Source organism: Marmota flaviventris, chromosome 8 (assembly GCF_047511675.1).
Source record: "Marmota flaviventris isolate mMarFla1 chromosome 8, mMarFla1.hap1, whole genome shotgun sequence".
In the NCBI taxonomy this organism is placed as follows: Eukaryota; Metazoa; Chordata; class Mammalia; order Rodentia; family Sciuridae; genus Marmota; species Marmota flaviventris.
The window spans coordinates 131,630,830-131,653,393 of NC_092505.1; the positions used below are offsets into that span (position 1 = coordinate 131,630,830).

At 51.7% G+C, this 22,564-nt stretch overlaps 2 protein-coding genes and 1 long non-coding RNA gene across 4 annotated transcripts; 1 reads left to right on the forward strand and 2 right to left on the reverse strand.

Moving 5' to 3' along the window:
* Positions 1-1,405: 1,405 nt before the first annotated feature.
* On the reverse strand, positions 1,406-6,215 carry Ppm1m (protein phosphatase, Mg2+/Mn2+ dependent 1M). Of its 2 annotated transcripts, none has more exons than XM_027934043.3 (10): positions 5,932-6,215; positions 5,200-5,323; positions 4,806-4,961; positions 4,175-4,287; positions 3,731-3,815; positions 3,507-3,625; positions 3,278-3,341; positions 2,955-3,062; positions 2,695-2,843; positions 1,406-2,305 (listed from the first exon to the last, which is right to left on the reverse strand). In XM_027934043.3, the coding sequence occupies exons 1-10, from the start codon at positions 6,153-6,155 to the stop codon at positions 2,161-2,163; spliced, it is 1,287 nt and encodes a 428-aa protein (XP_027789844.2). In that variant the 5' UTR covers positions 6,156-6,215; the 3' UTR covers positions 1,406-2,160. The 2 variants fall into 2 exon arrangements, with proteins under 2 accessions (XP_027789844.2, XP_027789843.2); XM_027934042.2 differs by having other exon boundaries at positions 4,806-5,060; positions 5,932-6,214.
* Positions 6,216-9,008: 2,793 nt separating this feature from the next.
* On the reverse strand, positions 9,009-12,011 carry LOC139706735 (uncharacterized). The gene is made up of 2 exons (XR_011708389.1): positions 10,950-12,011; positions 9,009-9,257 (listed from the first exon to the last, which is right to left on the reverse strand). It is a non-coding gene; the product is annotated as an uncharacterized lncRNA (long non-coding RNA).
* A 112-nt stretch (positions 12,012-12,123) lies between these two features.
* On the forward strand, positions 12,124-22,204 carry Twf2 (twinfilin actin binding protein 2). Its single transcript, XM_027934013.2, has 9 exons — positions 12,124-12,273; positions 16,030-16,107; positions 18,931-19,109; positions 19,512-19,607; positions 19,779-19,883; positions 19,992-20,117; positions 20,793-20,943; positions 21,078-21,199; positions 21,607-22,204. The coding sequence occupies exons 1-9, from the start codon at positions 12,249-12,251 to the stop codon at positions 21,772-21,774; spliced, it is 1,050 nt and encodes a 349-aa protein (XP_027789814.1). The 5' UTR covers positions 12,124-12,248; the 3' UTR covers positions 21,775-22,204.
* Positions 22,205-22,564: the final 360 nt, after the last annotated feature.

Here is a 22,564-nt window from a genome sequence, read left to right on the forward strand (position 1 = left end):
ACACCCCACTATTTCAACCTTTGATCAGAATGACAAATTCTTGGAATATGCATTCCCTACTAGACCCTGGCTTTTGGTGGCTTCTATACCAGGTCTGGCAGAAGGCCTAGCCACTTGCTTTGGTAACTTATTGCCTAGCCTGGTGAGATGGTAATTCCTGGGGCCTGCTGCTCTAGCTTAGCATCATCAGAGCTGCAGGACCTGCTTCTGACTTTTTGAACTATAGCAGATGAAAATCCTGCCACTCTGACTACTTCTGTACCACTTTGGAGGTTGGCTAGGGACTCTGATAGAAGGATCCTTCTGGCTTGGGTGTAGTTGGCCTTGGATAGGTTCTCCTGACTCAAGAGTACTCAAGGAGGAAGAGACCATCATGTGGTGTGGTGGGAGAGCTGCTGCAGCTTTAGCTCTGCTGGGAAATATGAACAAATCAGTCAGAATGGCTGCCCTTGCCACCTACTCCCTGGGTCTTGGCCTTGTGCAAAGAACAAGAGCAGGAGCAGGGAGTAGCCTTTAGCTTTGTTTGGAATTGAGGCCAGCAGGCTGTGGGGGTGAGCTGGTTTAGCAGTTGATGTAGGGAAGAGGCAGGGACAGAATGTTGCCCACACTTTGCTCAGGGAGAAGGGGAAAGGCTGTGCTGAGGAAGGAGGAAGTCAGTCTCCTGTAGGCTGGTAGGCCAACATTCTGGCATTTGCCAGCTGACTGATAAGAGATGCTGTGCAGAACTTCAAGGACTAACATTTTGTTATGGCCCCAACTGGGCCCAGATTCAGGCCTGGAAATCCTGGGCTGAGGAATACAATTATATGGAAAATGGAATATATATGGTAATACTTTTTTCTGTTGAAAAACATCTGAGAAATGGAATCTCACAACTGTACAAGTTTTACCATATGTTTTACTGGATATTCTGGCTGCAGTCTAAAACTTGAGTTGCCTGGCAAAAGTTACTTCAATTCTAGGAGTGAATTCAGGAATTCAGAGAAAGCTGAAGTCATGAAGGTGGTTTGCCTTGTCGTTCAAATACTACCTGAGCCTTAGTAAGTTTTAGATGCCAACAGTCTTGTGAAGAAATTGAAGCTGTTTGTCAAGCAGCAAGCCCAAGGATCTTAACAGATGTATGTTTCCTGCTAAATCCAGCTTAAAAGGAGTTTGCATTCAAAATCAAGTGAAAAAGTAACCCTTATGGTACCTAAAGCTTGAGTTCACAGTGGTAGTAAAGGCATCCTTTCTGTTTCTTGGGCAACAATGGGGGTTGGGGGGAACTCACTCAAGATTAAGAACTAGGGGGGCTTCAGAGAAAATAGTTCCAACTCTATGCAAGTTTGTATGGTAGAGCTAAAACTAATCCTCTGGAAGGTGCCCTTAATCCAAGCTGTACAAGCAGTTCACAATTCACAAGGACTCTTCTGCAAATGAACATTTAATAATAGGAATGTGATAAGAAACAAAAGCAAAGGCATTGGGGGTGAGACTAGGGCAGGCCTGGGGCCAGGGGGAAGCAGTCAGTTAGAAGGCCAGGCCAGAGGTAGTGATAAGCATTCCCTGCCTAGCCAACTCTGGAAGCTCCTCTTGCCCCTTTTTGCTCTTCCCCCAACTTTAGCTGTAGGGGCCATGCCCTCCAACAGCAGAGAACAGGGCAAAACCTAAGCTAGTGTCTCCTCCAGAGCTTTCTTCAAGATAGGTGTTCTAGCAGATGTGAGACTGCCCAAGATTTTCTTGGGGGATTGTTAAATGGATGCTCTGACATTCATGGATTGGAAAACCTGTATCCAAATACAGGCCGCTACCTCTTGTGGCATCTTTGACTAATACTCTTAATGTGGGTATCTCTTTCTAAGAATAATTCTTGGGGTATTGAGGATCCTGTCTGAGAACCCTCACAAGGGTTTCCTAAGTTGTAGGGAATCAGATCCCTCTACCAGAGTGATGTGATTATTGCAAAAGGCAGGACCTGGTGGGCTGGGCTCTTTGTACCCTTCCAGCTCTTGCTGCCTGGTATAAAAAAATCCCCTTGAAACAGATGAACCTGGGTGAGAAGCAGGAACATTGGGCTGTGGCTGGGGATGGGACAAACAGGGCCTGCTCTTGGCCATAATGGAGGCATGCCCATACTGCAATGACTGGAGTGATTCTTGGATGGATGCAGTGTCAGAATCCTCAGTAGCCACTGCCTCCTTGGCTCTGGCTGTTCAAGGGAATCACGAACACAGAGACGTCATCATAGGACACCTGCCTTTCCCCTGTGGGACTGTCGTCCTTCCCCTGTGTGCTGTGTATCAGCATTTGGGCCAACTCCGAGAACCTGTGAAGACCATCATGCAGATGTACTTTGGAGGCAGAGCAAAGGGACAAGGCCAGCCTTCCAGGAGAACTCCCTGCACAGGTTGGACACTCGGAGGACCCAAAAAAATGTAGTCCAACTATGAGCCGAGCAAACAAGTCTGGTAGGACCACAGGAATCAACCCAAAGATTTTTTTGTGTGTGTGTTTGAGCTGGGGATGGAACCCAGGACTTTGTGCATGCAAGGCAAGCACTCTACCAACTGAGGTATATTCTATTCCCTAGCCTTAAGATTTTTTTCTGACCCACAATCACTCCCCCTCCTTTCTGAGAAGTTTGAGACAGCCCTAATTGGGCTGGCTGGCAGTGCTGTTTCAGCTTAACTACTTATGTCCCTGGCATGTACATACCTGTGTGGATCCTCTCTGTTCCCAGGGAGGAAGCTCCGTACCAGCCATGCCACCTGCTCATTGGACAGGACATCCCAGAGTCCATCAGTTGCCATGACAACTACATCCTCTTCCTGCAACTCTAACTGGTCCACATCCAGCACAGTTACCTGAAAGTTAAGCCTGAGGATCCTTAAATGCTCCCTTCCTGGCTCCCACCAGGCTCACTCCCTGTCTTTACAGGCAGATGGAGGCTGGAGTGGAATACATTGTCCTCTCACCTGTGGGACAGAGAGCAAGAAGGGCTTGAGCTGGATGTTTGTGTCCAGGACTCTGAGCTGATGGTCTCCCAGTCCTCGGGAGACAGCCAGCGTTCCCAGTAACCGAGCCTGAGGAAAGAGGAGAGGTGTGAGGTGATGAGACCTTGGCACTCCTGAGCACACAGGAAAGGGTGGACTGTAGACCCCAGGAGCTGTGCGTTGAAGAAGAAACATAAGGGAACAGACCCCAGGACACTAGCCACACTCCCCACTAAGGAACAAAGGAACTCCCACCTTCACAGAGCAAGTGGATGGAGATTCTGGAAGGGGGACCAGGTACTGACCTGCCTGCCATGTCCGTGGATCAGTGGGTACTTCAGATCTGATTTCTCCACACATTTGTAGCTCCTACCAGAAGCAGAGCCTGCATCAGCCCAAGCCCTCACTTGTCTCCCAACCCAGGGCCCAGCTATTTTACCCTCATAGGGCCCACCCTGCCCAGTAAGAGGGGGACTGCCACAGCTGAGCCTGGACCTCAGGTCTCTCCCCACCATATGCCCCCTCCCCCCTCACCAGCCGCTCATGTGATGATCCCTGAACAAAACCTTCTGCCCCAAGTCATCCCCCTTCAGCCGCCGAGGGAATTCCAGTCGGGTGAACTCATCAGCCAGAAGCTCAGGGTAGACAAAGGCCTGGGTGGGGAGGCCATGCTCGGGTCAGTCTCCCTTCTATGGCCCCTCGTGGCTCTGGATCCAGGACTTGGGGATCCATAGCCTCCCCCTGGTGAAGGTACCTACCAGATGCTGGATTCGCTGCCGCTCAGTCTCTGGAGTGAACTCAGAGCTCAGCGGCCGAATCTCATCTCTCCGAACCAAGATGGCCCTGTATGGGGTTGAGGAGGAGGAGGAGGAGGGATCTATGAAGTGATCTTCATAGATCTCATCCTTGGATACCCTCCTGCCAGCCCCTCTTCACCATCAGGAGCCAGCTTTGGCCATACCAATCCCTGGTTCAAAGCCCTTTGAGACTGTCTTCAGGGTAAGGCTCAGTTTTTCACATTAGCACTTAAGGGCCCTATGATGCTCTTCCTGGCATCCCTCACACTTGACATATGCCAGGTACAAACAACTTGGCCATTCAATCCTCCCTGTTTCTAAACCTCCACTTCCAGTAATCTTTCATTGTCCCATTTCTGGTTTTCTCCTGCCCACCCCACCCCTGCCCACACTCCAAGAACTCACCTGCTATCCCCAGCATTGGCCACATACAGCTTTCCCTGCAGGGACACAGCCACCAGAGCTGTGCAGCCGCCCACCTGGCCTGAGGCCTCCAGCTCCCGCCCGATCACCTCATCCTGGAGCAAACCGAGGCCATCTTAGCTGCCACCTGGTACTTCCATCATACCACTGTTTCCCAATCCCACCCTAAGGTTCACTCCCCAACAGCAGGCCTGGCAGTCCCAGCCCAAAGTCCAGCCATGAGTCCTCAATCCCTGTGGTTAGAAGATGCAGATATGGGAAGTGCTACTCAAAACAGAGGAAGAGAAATCAGCCCTTGCCCCAAGGACTAGCAGCATGTGCACTTAGTGCACTGAGCTGTGGATGTAGCTCAGTGGTAGAACACTTGCCTAGCATGCAGGAGGCCCTATTCAATCCCACCTACCAAAAAAAAAAAAAAAAGCATGTAGTAGAAGGAGCAAACAGGAGAGATTAAGATGACAGTGACAATAAGAAACAAACTCAAATCATGTCTTCCCAGTCCAAGGTTATATGGCCTTATATGTTATGTTACGCAGGATTATGTTATGCAGGGATGCCCCACTCAGGTCCTTGGGATCAAAAACTTCCCTTACTCCCCAAAGGGTATACTCACACATTCCTGGAAGGCGCTCTCCAGGGCCCCAATCACCAAATCTTCTGCCCTGATGCCCTTTTCTTCCACAAACTGGGGGTCACTGGGGCAGACACAGCGGCCACTGAGGTGCATGGGGGGTTGAGCAGCCACCATGCCTTCTACCACGGCTTCCAGCTGCCGACGCAGGCAAGAGTGCAGAGTATTGGCAGCCAGGATGGCTGCTGCAGGACCACCGTGCCCATCAAATAGTGCCCAGTAATGACCCGTCAGGAACTGCACAGGAAGGGCCTCCATGTCAGGCTCTGCCAGTTTCCCCCCTAGTCCACCTTGCACTAGGATATGGGCAGCAAGGCAAGAGCCTGTATACCCTGGTCCCAGCCTGTAAGAAAAGTTCAGAACTGGCTGCACTTACTTCTTCTGGGCACAGAGTCAGCCATTCCCTATCCTCTTCAGGTCCGAACTCATATCTCCGGATGCACAGTTTCCCACAGGCAGCTTGATCCTCATTGAACTCAGATTTCTCTGCATTGATGATCCTGAGGCCAGAAAAAGGTCAGGTCAGTGACATACCTGTGTCCCCTTGGGTACAGAGACCCCAGAAAGAGGCAGCAGTTCCTGAGTGTTATTCCTGACAAACTTCTGGGCAACTTTGATTTAAGTTTCCTGTTAAGTGGCTTTGTGACTAAGAGAAAAGTCAAGGCCCAGACCCTCTAGAGTCTTATCTGTTGACCCAGGGCTGAAGTAGGAGTGAATTGTCTACAGAGATCAAGGGTTCCCTTTCCTATCCCCTGCCGCATCCTAGGTGTTCCACACAGCACAGGCCATATAACCCAGGGTGAGATTTGGGATTCCCAAATCCTACAATGCTGGAATTCTACAGTCTCCCGGCCTCATCATGGAAGTCTTGGAGTGCAAGTCGTTCCCCACCAACACTCTTCTCTTAAGGAGGTTGGAGACCCAAAGAAAACACTGGGGTAGGATAAGGAGTCACTAGTTGAGGACAAGAAGGGTTATCTACAAGTGGGGTGGGGGTGTCACTCAGGTTAGCCTGTTTTCTAGATCAGCAGAGAACCCTCGACTGGATAAGGCGGGAGCCCTGATGGGGGTTCCCGGATCAAGGGTATCCCGGGTTGGAGGCACTCACTCGGCGTAGCCTGCGTTCCAGGGTAGCGTGCGGCCCCGCGCTGGGCTACGCACTGGCCGGGAGTCCGAGCGGCGCGAGGCGTCGGCGGTTCCTGGGCTGGAGCCAGAGCCACGCAGGAAGCGGGGCCGCCGGTAGGGCACAGGGCTGGCGCGTGGCCCGGGCGGCCGCGGCGCGGGGAGTGGACCCCCAGTCAGGAAGCGGCGCCGGAACCAGCCGGCGGACATGGTGTGGCTGCAGCGGGCTGCCCGCGGTGCGCTAGCCCGGAGGGCTGGGCGGGACCGCCCCTGGGAGGAGGAAGCGGGCTGGGGGCGGGAGCCGGGCTGGGCGGAGACGCGCCTAACCCCACCTACGGCCTGAAGTGTGTGCCGGGCCTGAGCTCTCAGACTTGAGGATCCTGCCGACACCTTTAAGAAGCAAACGTCAGTCTCACTCTGCAGACTGGAAAACAGGCCTAGAGAATGAAGTCGCCTGTGTGCGTCACACAGCAACACAGCAGGATCACATGTTCATCCACACTTGTAGAGCACTAGCCTTTGAGAGGGGAAAGTCCCTCCTGCTACCCAAGATGCTGTGGACAGTCATCCAGAGCAGGCACTGGGCCCCTGTCCACCGCAAAGCCTCAAGCCTCTTTCTGCTGGGCGGGTACCTTGCGCAAGGGGAAGATGGGGACAGGATGTCCTTGGAGGGGTCAGATAGACACATTGAGTAAGCGTGTGTAAGAAACTTGGTGTTCGCTCAGGACGTCTCTTTTCCTCACCCACCCAGCCGGGCATCTCCACCCCCAGATGGAAGTTAATGGTCATCTGGGCCTTCCCCACCCTGAAAGGTTGCTCCTGCCCCAGAGGCTAGTCTCCCAAATGGCTGCTCCTCCAATTAAGATGTCCTCTCTGGGCAGACAGCAGGATATTCACTAGAGGGTGAGCGAACATATGGGAATTGAAAGGCGAATCCATGGTGCCCCAAAGGCTCTAGCTGGTCAGAGTTCAGAAATGGGTGAAAGACTTTCATCCACGCTGAAAATAAAGATGGTTCAGCCTCCTCGTAATGCCTGGCTAGCTATCACCATGTGGTCAGCAGCAGTTTCCCCTTTCATATCTACATTTTAAAAGCACCTTGTCACTCTTCTGACACTTAAGTTCAACACCCTGTGAATGACTGTTATTTCCATTTTGTAATGGAGGACTCTGAGGCCCACAGAGGGGAAGTCTCTGATGCTCTAAGCTGTACTGTTTCCTTTTTGACAGTGCAGCTGACTTAAACAACCTCCCACCCCCAAGGGATTTCTCTTCCTCTTTCCTTTTCCAGAAAGCAAACTCAAAAGTCCATAAGCACCCACAGCCCAGAGCCCCCAGGGATGGCTATATGAAGAGTCCCTACCTTCACCTCCACTCCCAAGCCCAGGATCATGTTAGTCCCACTTCCTCCATGCAGCCAGCCCTGCCCCATCTATAGAGTTCCTCTAGCCCAAGGAGAAAGATTCTTAGAGCAGAGAACAGTGCCCAGCACCCATTCCCTCAGATGAGTCAGATCTAGAGCAACATGGTGGCTAACTCATTACCCTATGTGTGCCACGCCCACACTGGGCACAGAGTTAATGGAGAAGAGCCAGGCATTGTCCCGCTGAGCCCCCATTGTGATGATAGTGGAAGTTAATGATAGATGGTGCTTGATCCAGCTATCAAGTGAGTGGGGACAAAGCCATAGAAAATTACCCTTTAGGACACTTGTCATTTCTGTCATTGTGACAGAAATGAACCAGGGACCCAAAGTGAGACAGACTGTGAAGTCACCTCCTCACCCCTACCAGTAGATGCCTCAAGGCTTTTTAAAAATACCTTTATTTTTATGTGGTGCTGAGGATCGAAACCAGGGCCTCACACATGCTAGGCAAGCACTCTACCACTAAGTCAGAACCTCAGCCTGACTTGAGGTTTTTCTGTAATGAGATTTTATGTGTGGATTGAACCCAGGGGTACTTAACCACTAAGCTACATCTCTAGTCCTTTTATTTTTAAAAATTTGAGACAGATCTCACTCAATTGCTAAGGATCTAAGTTAATGAGACTAGCCTCAAACTTGAGATCCTCCTGTTGATTCAGCTTTCCCGAGTCACTGGAATTAGAGGCATGTGCCTCCCTGCCTGGTGATTCAGAGGCTTTTAAAGTATAAAATTTGAAGAAAAAAAGCAAATTCACTCTATTCCCCAATCCATTAGCTTGGACTTGCCTACAGTGGGTCAAAGTCCTGTCCTAAGTCATTCTCACAGCTCTGGGCAGCCAAATATTTCACAAGTTGTCTAATGCCCAGTTTATTCACTTGTTTTCAGAGCTGTGTGGAGCCCTGTAGTAATCCCATCCTCTCTGTTCAAAAGTAGTGTGAGTGTTCCCTTATGCCATCTAGGCTCCTCTGTCTCCCTAGGCTAGGCACCTGTTTTTACCTGGAATCCAAGCCTGCCTTTTTTGGTTTATTCCCTCATTTTGCTGAAGCATATCCTTCAATAAATTTCTAAGAAAGAATGACCTGGAGGTAATTTCTTGGGTTCTTGCTGGTCTCAAAGGGTTGTAATTCTGCCCTTGTTTTTTCTTTCCCTGTCCCCACCCTACCCCAGATACTGGGGATGGAACCTAAGTGCACTCTACTTCTAAGCTACACCCACAGCCCATTTTATTTTATGTTTTGGTGCTGGGAATTGAACCCAGAGGTTCTTTACCACTGAGCTAAATCCCCAGCCCTTTTTATTTTTCGAGACAGGGTCTTGCTAAGTTGCTGGAATGGGAGCAGGGGTCTCCCTGAATTTGAAGAGGCTGGCCTCCTCAAACTTAGCCTCCAGAGTCACTGACATTATAGGCATGCACCAGCACACGCCACCCTACCTCTGCTTTTGACTGTTTGGAATTCTACTTCTATTAATTGTCTTTTGGTTGCCACTGCTGATGCTGAAATCCAGTATCTTTCTCATTCTTCAGATTGGCCTGTTGCCGGGTTTCTGTTCTCGAGACTAAAAGGCTCAGGGGTCACTCCAGTTAAACTGGGCTAATTGGGCTGCACAAAATAACCACACAAAAGACACAAATACCTTTTTCTTTGGGGTCGCTATGATGGCTCCTCTGACTTTAAGCGTCCGCAGAAAGAGAGAGAGAGCACTTGCTGACCCCTTTTATTGAGGAGAAGCTATTCAAATGAGGCAAGGGGTCAGGTTTCAGGGGGCTGAGTCTATCTTCATGATGTCCACTGTCAGCAGGTTGACTGACACCTGGGTAGGCCACACCCAAGGGCACAGTAAGAGAAGGGGACACACACAAGGCACTTCCATGGAAGATTCTATCCTAAACAGGGCAAGGGGTTATATTACAAAGGAAAAGGTGAGCATAGCTTCACCCATGGGGCCCTAGCAAGACACACCCATGCTAGGCGAGCGCTCTACGGCTGAGCCACAATCCCAGCCCCAGATTTAATTTTTTTAAACTTAATATTTTTATACGACTATATTTTATTATTTTCACAAAGTATAAAAATATTTATTTAGCAGCAAGTCATCCCCACAACTCATTCCTCTTCCCAGAGACCTCTATTATGACTAAATTTATTGGGGGATCCTTCCAGAGATGTCAAAGAATTCTGTGCAAATTCAAGTGAAAAGTGTGTATGTATAAAATCTCTCCTCCCCTCACACAAATGGGTACATTCTGACAAACTCATACATGCAAGGAATTTTATTTCAATCCCAATGCCCCTTTCCTTTCCCTCCTTCCTCTACTCTGATTTTCCTTTTGCTTACTTACTTATTTTTGGTACCAGGGATTAACTCAGGGACACTCAATCACTGAGCCACATCCCCAGTCCTATTTTGTATTTTAGTTAGAGACAGGGTCTCTCTGAGTTGCTTAGCGACTGGCTTAGCGCTCATGATCCTCCTGCCTCAGCCTCTGAGCTACTGGGATTACAGGTGTGCACCACTATGCCCAGCTTTCATTTATTTATTTTTGATTGATACTTTCTACGTATAAAGAAATTCCCTTGGTATATTTATATGTGCATATAAAATGATTTTGTTAAATTAATTCTATGTTTCCTCTCCTTTTCCATTCTTCCTCCCTCCTTCTTGTTGTTCTTCTTCTACTCCATTGATCTTCCCTATTCCTCTATGATGTATGAACCTCCACCACCTTCTTTCCCTTATTTTGCTCTAGTTTCCACATAAGAGAAAACATTTGACCCTTGGTTCTGGCTCATTTCACTTAGCATAATGTCCTCCATCTGCAGTTTTTTTTATTACTTATTTTTGGACTGGGGACTGAACCCAGAGGTGCTTTACCACTGAGCTACATCCCCAACCCCCCCCCCTTTTTTTAGAATTTTCAAAGTACTTTTTAAAAAATGTGGTGCTGAGAATTGAACTCAGTGCCTCATATGTGCTAGACAAGCACTCTATCACTGAGCTACAACCCCAACCCTCCCCAGCCCTTTTTATTTTGAAACAGATTTCACTAAGTTGCTTAGGTCCTCATTATATTGCTGAGGCTGGGATTATAGGTAAGCATCATTGCACGCAACTTATTACTTTAAAAAAGAGAGAGAATTTTTTATTTTTTAGTTTTCGGTGGACACAACATCTTTATTTTATTTTTATGTGGTGCAGAGGATCGAACTCAGGGCCTCGCACATGCCAGGCGAGCACGTTACCGCTTGAGCCACATCCCCAGCCCTACTTATTACTTTTTTTTTTTTTTAACACTTAACTCTTTGATCCACCTTAAAAAAAAAAACTGTTATAATAATTTCAATAGCTAAATGTCTGTGAGAAACATCAGAAAGATAAGGGCAACCAGTCTGCCCCTGACTCATTTGAATACATATGTAGGCAGCTTTCTCATCTTTTTGCCTGAAACCAGATCTCAGCAGGAGGTGGAATCTGCTTTGGTACTCTGCTGGCCTTTGGGGTCCTTGCCCACATCCCAGATCTTAAGCTGAGCAGGAAGGGCTCAAATCCCCAATATCCCAGAAGATTCCTTTCATACCTGATCACTGAAGTGTGAGAGATGGATGGAAGGAACAAGGGTCACTGCTTAACAGGATTTCCCCCCTTTGTTCCAACTTCTCCAGTAAAGGACTCTAAGGTTCTTGAGCACACTCACTGCCTTATGACCAAACGAAGACATTTCTCCAACCTGAAAGTCTTCATCTGTATGATGGAGACAATAGTATTTATCTCAGGGGCTGTCAACAGGATTAAATAAATGTGTGATACAAAGACTATCAGATTCCAGGCAGGCCACACATCCATCATCATGTCTCAGCGACCCCCACCCAAAAAAGGAGGCTTCTTTTCCAATCTTCCCTTTCAAGAAGTCCCTGAAGAGAGTCTGACTGGATAGGCTGGGGTCATATGCTCATCCCTGACTCAATAACAGGAGTCTGGAAAATACAAAATGCTGATTGGCTGGTAGCAGCAGTCAGTTCTGATGCCCGGAAGGAAAGGCTGCTAGGTATGGAGACAAGTTCATTAGGAGTTGGAAATTCCTCAAACTCACCAGATTCCTTTAATCTCTGGGCCTTTGCACGTGCAGTTCCCTCTTCAAAGAAAACTTTTCGCTCTACTCTGCTGGGTCACCACATTCTCTCCTTCAGGATTCTACCAAATTTTTGCTTCCTTCCATCTCACATTCTCTGGGTAGGGCTCTCGCCACCACAGATCCACAGATCCTGTTCATCTGCTGGTTGCCTGGTAGAAGGTGGGTCTGGGCTCCCTCCGTAAGGCCTAGGCCTGTGCCCTAATGTGCTTAAGGCTCCGCGAAACGCGCTCAGGAAACGTCCCCTGGCTATAGGATCCCCGCACAATCACGCACGCGCTTACTTACCTTCTGACCCCTTTTCCAGTCACAAACTGGGGTAAGTGCGGAACTGTCCCTATTTACAAACCTACCCAGACAGGGGCGGACAGTCTTTCCCACTTGCACACACGGATTCGCCCCACCCACGGATGACCGGATTCAGGCGCACCGACGCCCTCGCACCCCCCGGGCAGACGCAGGCCCCTTTCCCGGCCACAGACCCGCGCACAAAACCGGTCAGCCAGCCTGACAACCCTGTAGACCAAGGGCCACGCTGCGCGCACGCGCGGCCCTGAGTCCCCGCCCTCCCGGCCTCGCCCGTCGGGGGCGGGGCGCCGCTGGGGGCGGGTCCTGCGGCACCGCCCGGGAAGCTGCGCGAGGTTCGGCGGCTGCCACCACATCCTCCTCCTTCAGGTCCAGGCAAGAGGAGCCTGGTCAGGGCCAAGCGAAGGGCTCCGACGGCGCGGGCGAGCGGAACGCCGAGCCATGACGCACCAGACGGGCATCCACGGTGAGGGCGGTTGGCGGACGGGCAGAGGTTCCCAGAGGCTCTGCTCTGGGCTGCGCCCCCTTTCCGGCTGTCGGTCCCTTCCTCCCACTAGCATCAGCAGGAGGAAGCTTCCTGTTCTGCTTTGTAGCCGCCAGTCGCTTGGGATGGGCACATCTGGGGGAGTACAGACTTGCTGTGCATAGCTGAGAGTGGGTACACATGCACCCACACAGCTGGGATGGAAATACCTACGTACCCCTTGGGGGTAGATGTTCCTGTGTGTGCGGGTCTGTGTATTTTTGTTCCTTTCTTGGGGTGGGTGTACCCGGATGTGCACATCTGGCGGAGTATACATGCATGTGCACATGTCCTCTGTATACAGTTCCATGCGTACCCATCTGGATGTGACTTGCTTGTACACATCTAAGATCATTCATGTACATGCCCTAGTGGCTGTTTGGACACTGTAGGTAGCCTGGGACCATCTTAGACATCACTGTTTCTTGACAGTGTGCACATGTGTGTGGGTGTCTGTGTGTGTGTGTACAATCGGTACGCATCTCGGTGTGCATTTGTTACCATGGTTGCATGCAGTGGATGTGTCTCATGACTTGTATGGGTTTATGAATGTGTGTGAGGAAGGGGTCCTGACCTTTACTCCTCTCAGGATCCTCACACTCCTGCAGGCTAAGCTGGGGAAAACCTTTGATAGGGCCCTCTAAGTGGCTTGGGGAGAGTTGTCAGTCTGACCTTGACCTCTGACCTCCCTCCCATTTTCCTGGTGATCTCTTTAGTCTGCCCCAGCCAGGGTTGGAAAGTCCCAGCTCCAAGCTGGAGAAAGAGAAGAAGGTCCAGATGGGTAGATTTGTAGGGGAGGTCCTGGCCCTAGAGAAACCAGGCCAGCTCCCATCCCCATCTTCATGGCCAGGAAGCATCTATGGCCTAGAGTATCACACATAAAACCCCTCCAGCAGGGACCCAGTTTCCTCCTTGGACAGGCTGGGAGAGAAGTAATGTCTGGGAGCCAAATACCCTGACCCTCCAGGCCTCAGTGTCCCATCTGCCACTGGCCTGGGAGGGCTGCCTGGCCTGTAGTGAGGGCTCAGGCTGCTTGCCTAGACAGCTTGGTGGTTTTGGCCATCTGCCACTCCTGCCACCACACCATGATCCCCTGCCCAGGGCTACCACCATGAAATTGCCTGAGTCCTGGCTTGTGGCTTGTGGTTGTGGCCACTTGGTGGCTGAACTGCCCAGAAAGGGTTTCCCTGGCCCTACTCCCATTTTCTCCCCACTGCACCCCCTGACCCGTAGGACCCAAGAATACAAGGGCCTGAGTCAGGGCCAGCCTCCTGACAGGTGGGCCAGCCTATCTCCAGGAGGAGCTGGAGGGGTGGCATCATGAGTCAGCCTCACAGAGGGATCTACTGCCTGGCCTGCCCCTTCCTTCCCCTTTGCCTGGTCATAGCTGCAGCCACCCTCATGTCCCCTGTTGACAGCTCCTGTGGCCAGGGATCTGCCTCATTCCTTCACTTCCTGTACAGTGACACAGGGATGCTTAGGGGATATTGGGGACTGTGCTGCCCCCAGCCCTCCTTCTACCTGTGAATAGCCCTCCTTCCCATTTTAGGCATGGAGAGGTAGCAGGAGAGAATACCCTGGAGTACCTGCCCGGTCATGGGCCATAGATGTAGGTATGCTGACCTCAGATCCTGGCAAGTAGAGGGACTGTAACCTGAGGCTCATTGGAGTTGGGAGGGTGGGCAAGGGGCGGGGGGTCATGAATCTTTGATGATAAAGGTTCAGATATCCCAGGCCTGGCTTCTGGATTATTGATGGCAGCTGGGGAGGGATTGGGGTGGGGTAGGAAAGGATGTCTTCCCGTGCTAGGGTGTCAGTTTGCCCTAGTAACACTAGAAGGGGCTTGTCAACCTCTCTGAAGAGGAGCTTCTTGGTCACCCTCCCAAGGTCTGAGCAGGTAGAAGGAGCAGCTATCTTATAGTAATAAAATTTTGGGGGGGGTTGTTTGTCTTTTTTAAGCACCAGGGGCACTTAACCACTGAGCCATATCCCCAGCTTTTATTAATTAATTGATTGATTGATTAATTAATTAATATTTTGAGACAAAATCCTTTTAAATTGCTTAGGGCCTTGCTAAGTTGCTGAGACTGGCATTGAACTTGCAATCCTCCTGCCCCAGCCTCTGGAGCCACTGGGTAAAAGTTGTTATTAAAAGAGGCCCCATTCCTGAGCATTTCGTCCCATTTACTCCTTATTAAAGTTTCTGGAGCTTGGGGGTATTATCTCCGTTTTACAGATGAGGTTGAGTTTCAGAGAAGTCAGAGGTCACACAGCTAAGGAAGAATGGAGCCCTAACACTAGGCTTGAAGTTTCAGGAAACTACTATGGTCTGCTGTTGGGAAGTCCTGTCCTGACCCAAAGAGTCTGTACCCTCTTGCATGCAGTTCAACGCCACGAGGCTGTGAGCCCCAGAGCCTGCTGGGCTCAGTTGAGCTTCTGCTTACCCCATGACACAAGGTCACTGGGGAAGATGGGGGCACTTGAGGCCATGACCAGTTTGTTTTCTTAAAGCCCCCCCCCCCTCCCGATGCTCCTGAGCTGCCCAATCCAGGCCCTATAAATATTCTCTTACCTCAACCCTCCAGCTGTGTTCCTCCGGGAATTCTTCTGACCCCTGGGCAGCTTCAAGGTCGTGCTGGCTTAGCCCTGCTCTCTCAAATACCCAAGCAGAGCCCTTCCCCACTTGCACCATAGTGTTCCCATTCACTACTATTAATGGTTCTGAGATTACTCATGGTTCCCTAGCTCTGACCATGATCCATACCTCTGCACTTGGTTCCTTCCTTGGTCACTGGCTGTCACCTTCCAGCTCTGCAGCCTTACTTTCCTGGGAGCCACTCCTCCTCCAGGAAGCCTTCCCTACTATCTCAGAGGAGAGCTTGTTGTCCCTGGTGGAGCTGTGCCAGACAGGGAATGGGTTCTTCGGGCCTCCTCAGCATGAGGCAGCCTGGCTGGGGGGCTGGAGCTGCATGTGCATGCATCTGTGAAAAGATGTCTCTGTGTTTCTGTGTGTGCTTTGTAATCCTCTTGCCTGCATATTGTCTTAGCCAAACTCTGAAGGTGCCTGCCTACGTGTGTGTTAGAAAGCTAGGAATTATATCTGAGTGCATGTTCTCATGTCTAAATATGTATATCCATTTACGTTTGACCAGTTGAGCATGTGTTCACATACAATGGTATTTGCATTTATGTCCCTCTCTGCATTATATGTATGTTTTATATTCACACATGCTCGATTTAGTGAGTTGGCACATGTGATGTGTGTGTGTGTGTGTGTGTGTGGTGTGTGAATGGACATAACGGTGGCATTTATCTGTGTATGGATTCCACAGTGCTGAGTGTGTATCAGGCCATCCCACTGCTGGGCCTTCATGGGAGCAGAAGACAGGTGGGGTCATTAATTCTGGCTGGACTAGCTTGCCTAGAATCTGCCCCATCTTCGGGTGGGCTGACCCGCCCCTGCTTGCCCCTCCCCATCACCAGAGCAATCCCAGCCAGCAGGCCACCCGCCTGCCACTTCTGCTGGCTAAATTTGGGAGCTTGTGTTCAGTGGCCATCTCAGGTTCCCAGTCACATGGCGGGGCCGTATTTAACCTGGTTCCCAACTCAGCCACCAGATCCCGCAGGACAGAGCAGGCCCCAAACTTGTCCCTGTCCACTCTGCCTACTCATCCCCCACTATGTTTCTTGTTCTTGTAGCCACTGAGGAATTAAAGGAATTCTTTGCCAAGGCGCGGGCTGGCTCCATTCGGCTCATCAAAGTTGTCATTGAGGACGGTGAGTGCCCCCCATGAACTAGGGCATATGTTGGAGGCTGGACCTAATTGCTTCTGGAGGACGTATTGGCCTCTGGGGCCCCTCAGGATCTCAGTTTCCCTGTCTGGAAGTGGGGATAAGGCCACTCACAAAAAGAAGCCTCAGAGAGGAGCACAAGGTGGGCATGGTTATCACCCCTATTATGCTAGCCCCTATCTTGGGGTCTTGTGCGGTCTCCCCAGAGGCTGTGTGGGTATTGATATGGGCCTAGTCCAGGTGCTGGGCTGAGCAAGCAGGGGTCAGGGGATGAGAGAGTCCAAGCGCTGCTGCATATGGCTAGTGCTACCCACTTCCATCTGTTCGTGGTCGGCAGGCCTGTTCTGGCTTGACTGCTGCCGAGGAGAGACCTAAGAGATGCTGAGGTTCTTCCTTTGGGAAGAACCCTCAAAATGGGAGAAGGGACTTGGGTACAGCCCATTCTGAGGGCAGGAGGGGGGATATTCCATGCTTGGCAAAGCCTCAACGTGGACCTGGAACTAAATGGGGTGTTGGAAGTAAGGGACTCCTCTCTTCTTCTCTCTGTGCCAAGGGACTGTCCCAGTCTGTAAGGGGAACAGACTGGGTATGGGCTGGATCTCTAGGGGTCCTTGCAGACCTTCTCAGTAGCCTGTTCCTCTGCCTTTTAGGGGCTTCCCAAACAGGTTTGGTGCTCAGCTCACTTTAGTAGGCACTGTCCAGACCCAGCGTTGACCCCAGGCTTTAGGGCCATGACTGTGCTGGGCTTTGTTCAGAGTCCCAGATTTCCTAAGAGACTGGACAGGAGTCATGAGGTAGCTCATGAGTGAAGGCCTGGGCAGCAGGCCACAGCCTCCCACCCTTAAAGAGGTAGCTGTACTCATTGGCCGCGGTCCTCAGACACAACTTAAGATCTTTTTTTTTCTTTCTTTTTTTTTTTTTTAAGAGAGAGAGAGAGAGAGGAGGGAGAGAGAGAAAGAATTTTAAATATTTATTATTCAGTTTTTGGCGGACACATCATCTTTGTTTGTACGTGGTGCTGAGGATCGAACCCGGGCCGCACGCATGCCAGGCGAGCGCGCTACCGCTTGAGCCACATCCCCAGCCCACAACTTAAGATCTTAAGCAGGAAGAATCTCTAGGTGGGCTCTCCAGGGTTTTTTGGGGGGGTTTTTTGTTTGTTTGTTTGTTTGTGTGGATTTTGGTACCGGGGATTGAACTCAGGGGCACTTAACCACTGAGCCACATCCCTAGCCCTTTTTTGTATTTTATTTAGAGACAGGGTCTCACTGAGTTACTTAGGGCCTCGCTAAATTGCTGAGGTTGGCTTTTTTTTAAAATTTTTTAATTTTTTAGTATTTGGCGGACACAACATCTTTGTTTGTATGTGGTGCTGAGGATCGAACCGGGGCTGCACGCATGCCAGGCGAGCGCGCTACCGCTTGAGCCACATCCCCAGCTCCTGAGGTTGGCTTTGAACTCTTGATGCTCCTGCCTCAGCCTCCGGAGCCGCTGGGATTATAGGCATGCGCCACCATGCCCGGCTTATTCCAGTTTTGTATCACAGTTTTAGGAGTGTCCAGAAGTGTCCACACTCCAACTGAGATGGCTAGAGCTCCTGATTTTTCTAGAGAAGGTCTGACTTTTACTTTTTATGTGAGATTCTTGGTTGGAAAACATGAACAGCAATGTTGACAATGCTTCTGCAACCCATTCAGCCTGTGACTGCTGGCTGTCAACCCTGATCCCATACGAGTTCTGTGTGGGCAGGTGAGGAAGCTGGCATGTTGGGGTTTCCAGGCAGATGGATCCCTGATCCCACTAGGAGGACGTTGTGGTGAGGTGCCAGATCCCCTGGTCAAGCTTAGATTGCCCCTTTGCCCCAGTTCTCCCTCCAACCTACAGCTGTGTGTGCCGGGAGGGTATTTGTGAGATACCAGCCCACAGGGTAGCCTGATGCCCCCTTCAGCCACTCTGCACCAGCAAGCGAGGTGACAGGCCTGATGAGCCCAGGCATGAAGAACTTGACTGCTGTTGGGTTTGTGACTTGGAGGAGAGGGAACTACAGCTGGGGGTGGTGGCAGGATACCTGTTTACAGAGTCTGGCATGAGTCTTGCCTTCTTCCTCTCCAGAATTTTTTTTTTTTTTTAAATATTTTGGTTTTAGTTGTAGTTGGACACAATACCTTTATTTATTTATTTATTTATTTAATTTGTTTGGTTTTATGTGGTGCTGGGGATCAAACCCAGCAACTCACACAAGCTAGGTGAGCATTCTACCGCTGAGCCACAACCCCAGTCCCTCTCCAGATGTTTTTGTCCCTGCAGATCTTTATGGCCTGGAACTGTGACATCACCTCTTCCAGCACATTTGTCCCAGGAGGGGTGTGCCGAGTTTCTGTTGTAACCCTGGGCTTAGGCAGGAGGGAGCGGGAGGTGCATGGTGGGGATCCTACACTGAGCAGCATGCCTTGCCTGTAGTGTGGGGTCAGAGTGATCACCCACACGTGTGGGTGTTGAGAAGGAGCCGCGAGATTGCTAGTTGTGGACACATGGCTGTGTTTTCATGTGGTCTGTGTTGGGTGATTTGTAGGGGATTGGAGGGTAGAGAGAGCAGCCTCTGGGTAGTAGCTTTTGTCCCTGTTCATTCACTCACTGATCAGGTAACATAATTTCATACTTTGAAGATTTGGGGGCTCTAAGAAAAGTGGGGTGGAGTAGCCAACAGGTCCGAGCTAGCTCGGAAAGCCACATCCAGAGGACATTCCACAGGCAGAGGTGAGGTGGGAGATGGCTAGCTACTCCGGCTCACCCGGCCTCTGCCCCCAGAGCAGCTCGTGCTGGGTGCCTCTCAAGAGCCAGTGGGTCGCTGGGACCAGGACTACGACAGGGCTGTGCTTCCACTGCTGGATTCCCAGCAGCCCTGCTACCTGCTCTTCCGCCTCGACTCACAGAATGCTCAGGGATTTGAATGGCTCTTTCTTGCCTGGTCACCTGATAATTCTCCGGTGAGTCCCAGGGACCCCTGTTTAGCCCCAGGCTCAGGGCCAGTGGGGGAATGGGGAGGGCAGCTGAGACTGGGCAGGATAATGAAGCTCTGTCCCAGGGATCCTAGGGAATGCATATCAGGTCCTGTCCCAGAGATTGACAGAACAGGGCCCTGTGCTTGAACCCTGAGGACTCAGAGGCCTGTGAGTGGCATCAGCTTGACCCCTGGAGGCTGAGGTTGAGCTAGGCCAGAGCTCCCTCTGCTGGCAGGAGCCACCATTGCACCCTCACCTTCATGCTGTGCCCCCTGCTGGATGTGCTCACTGGATGAGTTGAAAAGGTCCCCTTCTAGAGCCTCCTGCCTGCTCCTGGAGAGGCAGACCTGCCCACAGGGATCTCACGGTTTGGCCTCCACCCTTCAGGTGCGGCTGAAGATGCTCTACGCAGCGACACGGGCCACAGTGAAGAAGGAGTTTGGGGGTGGCCACATCAAGGATGAACTCTTTGGAACAGTGAAGGTAGCCACCCAGGCCAGAATGATGGGGGGGGCTGGGCCTGTGAAGGGCTGCAGAGAAGGCCAGTGCCAGGCTTGGGATGAAATGGGAAGGCTGGGAGTCCAGGAGCTGTAAGCCGAGATGCTCAGCAAGGCTTCCTCCAGCCTGCCTGAGGTGCCCACTTATGCCTCCTAGGATGACCTCTCCTTTGCTGGGTACCAGAAACACCTATCATCCTGTGCTGCACCTGCCCCACTGACCTCAGCTGAGAGAGAGCTCCAGCAGATCCGTATCAACGAGGTGGGTGTGCTGGGTCACGTGTGCCTGGAGCCTGTGCTGTTTGGTGGGCTGGGCTGTTCCCCAGGCTGGGCAGGTGGGGGTCTCCTTCACTATTGCCCTGCCCCCCAGGTGAAGACAGAGATCAGTGTGGAAAGCAAGCACCAGACTCTGCAGGGCCTCGCCTTCCCCCTGCAGCCTGAGGCCCAGCGGGCACTTCAGCATCTCAAGCAGAAGATGATCAACTACATCCAGCTGGTGGGTGCATGGTCCTGCCCTGGTACATGCTTGAGGCAGTGTGGCCCACCCCTACTTCTGCTCATACACATAGGGCATAGAACCCCTGCCCCCACCAGCCCAGGAGTGCCTGAGCTGTTCCACATGCTTGTGGGAACACACTGTCCTCCTTGTCCCTCCCTGTTTCCTGCATTAGAAATAGCCACCAGGTACACATAGTTCCACTCTTTTTCTTCTGTCCTCTGCCTTCCCACATGGGTGCTGCTGTGAGCTCACTGCTCCCTTTCATCCTCCGCATATGCCCACTCCTGGGTTCACACTGACCCCTAAGTCCCTTCCTGTCCCGGGCTCCTTCTGCAGCCCTCTTGACCACTTGTTTTTCCCAGACAGGGTCATTCTGACCCATTGATTAAGGTGCCCCTTCCAAAATGCTTCCCTCAAGAGGCTCTGCCTCTGAGGACAGGCTGGCCTGATGTTGGTGAGCCCATCCACACCACCCCATTCACTGCTATTCGGGGGAGTGCCTTCTTTAGCAACTTTCAAAGGGCACCATTGGGTTTGGGCCCAGGAGTGCCTCTTTGAGAAGACCCCCGCAGAGGTACAGCTATGAGGAAGAGATCAAGAGCAGGCGCCTGCCTGCCAGCAGGGTTCCTCTTGGGTAGATGGTGCCCTCATGTCTCCCCTGGCCCTCCACAGAAGCTGGACCTGGAACGGGAGACCATTGAGCTGGTACACACAGAGCCCACAGATGTGGCCCAGCTACCCTCACGAGTGCCCCGAGATGCTGCCCGCTACCACTTCTTCCTCTATAAGCATACCCATGAGGGTGACCACCTTGAGTCTGTGGGTGAGTGGTTACTGCAGAGGCCCTGCTGTGTGCTGGTAGGGTAGCACCGGCCTGCTGCTGGGTGGACCTGCTGTGGGGGCGGAGGTCTGCAGGTTGCTCAGCCTGCATGGAATCACCTCCCTGTCCTTCTCCAGTGTTCATCTACTCCATGCCGGGGTATAAGTGCAGCATCAAAGAGCGCATGCTGTACTCCAGCTGCAAAAGCCGCCTCCTTGACTCTGTCGAGCAGGACTTCCAGCTGGAGATCGCCAAGAAGGTGCGTGGCTATCCCCAGGGACCTGTCACCCCACCTTCCACATGGGCATTAGAGTCTTGAGTCAGTATCATAGCAGGACTTGTCACTACCGTGGATGGATGGGAACCTGAGGCTCAGGGCAGCCTGCACTGCCCAAGGCTGCCCAGATGATGGATGGCACAGACAAACCCAAGCCCTGGCCACCAGGACAACTTTCCCTGGTTCTGGGGGGAGAGAGAAGGGGGTGACCCAGGTAAGCAGAGTAGCAGGCTCCAGGGTCTGAGTTCCAGTGGGTGGCATTCCCAGTGGGGATCTACAAGGAGACCCCAGGCCTGAGGCAAGAGATCAAAAGGATGCCCAGGAGTGGAAGTCACCAAGGGGGATGTGTGTCAGAGTCATTGGACTGACCGTGGCCTTGCCCTACACAGATTGAGATTGGCGACGGGGCAGAGCTGACAGCTGAGTTCCTCTATGACGAAGTGCACCCCAAGCAACATGCCTTCAAGCAGGCATTCGCCAAGCCCAAGGGCCCTGGGGGCAAGCGGGGCCACAAGCGTCTCATCAGGGGCCCTGGCGAGAATGGGGACGACAGCTAGGTGGCTGGACCAGAGCCAGGCCAGCGAGTGAGCTGTGGGGCTGCCTACCTCACCACTCCCTGCACCTCCCTCTTTCTCACTCTGGCTCCAGGGAAGTGCTTCCTGTGGGTCAGGCAGGCTGGTGGCTGAACACACTTACAAGCTTCTGAGGGTCACTGGGTTGGCATTTTGTGACCCTTCCCCACTGCTGACCCTGTCTCTCATCTGTGTGTCCAGGGCGTCTAGGGGCCCTGCCTGGCTGGCTCAAGGGGGCTGGGCGAAGGACCTGTCATGAACCTGGCCTTTCAGGGGATCTGAGACTGGGGTCCCAGCATAGCCCAGAAGCCTTTGACCACAGTGGGTAGGGTTGGTTGGGGCTGGAGCAGGGGTCACTGCAGGATGGGATGGTTGAATGCTGTATTTTCTAAAGAATAAAATATTTTTAAATCAATATCTATGTCTGCTTCTAAGGGAATGTTGCTATCCCTTGGAATTGGGTAGCCCTGTGCAAATAGCTAACTGCCCTCTCACAGGTCAGGAGAGAACGGTTGGTCTGCTACATGGAGCCTCAGTGTTCCTGGCCACAAGGGTGTGGGAGAGGCTGTGTGTGTGAGGGCACAAGTCCTGAGGTTGATGGGATCCCCACCTGAGAGGCAGGCACATCTCCACCACGATAGGGGGAATCTAGGTGTCTTTGTCTCCTGTAGTTGCTATAACAAATCACCACAAACTTGGTGGTTTTTCTGCCCCTAAGGGAGGTAGGATGGCTACCGGAGATGGGAGGCTGGCTCCCTGGTCCTAACCAGATGTT

Coding starts and splice junctions, on each gene's coding strand:
- Ppm1m (XM_027934042.2), bottom strand. CDS start 6,155: ATGTCCGCCGGCTGGTTCCGGCGCCGCTTCCTGACTGGGGGTCCACTC. Junction 5,061..5,199: donor TGACTCTGTGCCCAGAAGAA/GTAAGTGCAGCC, acceptor CTTCCTGTGCAG/TTCCTGACGGGTCATTACTG. Junction 3,063..3,277: donor TCCACGGACATGGCAGGCAG/GTCAGTACCTGG, acceptor CTCTTTCCTCAG/GCTCGGTTACTGGGAACGCT.
- Twf2 (XM_027934013.2), top strand. CDS start 12,249: ATGACGCACCAGACGGGCATCCACG. Junction 19,608..19,778: donor AACTCTTTGGAACAGTGAAG/GTAGCCACCCAG, acceptor TATGCCTCCTAG/GATGACCTCTCCTTTGCTGG. Junction 20,118..20,792: donor TGATCAACTACATCCAGCTG/GTGGGTGCATGG, acceptor GGCCCTCCACAG/AAGCTGGACCTGGAACGGGA.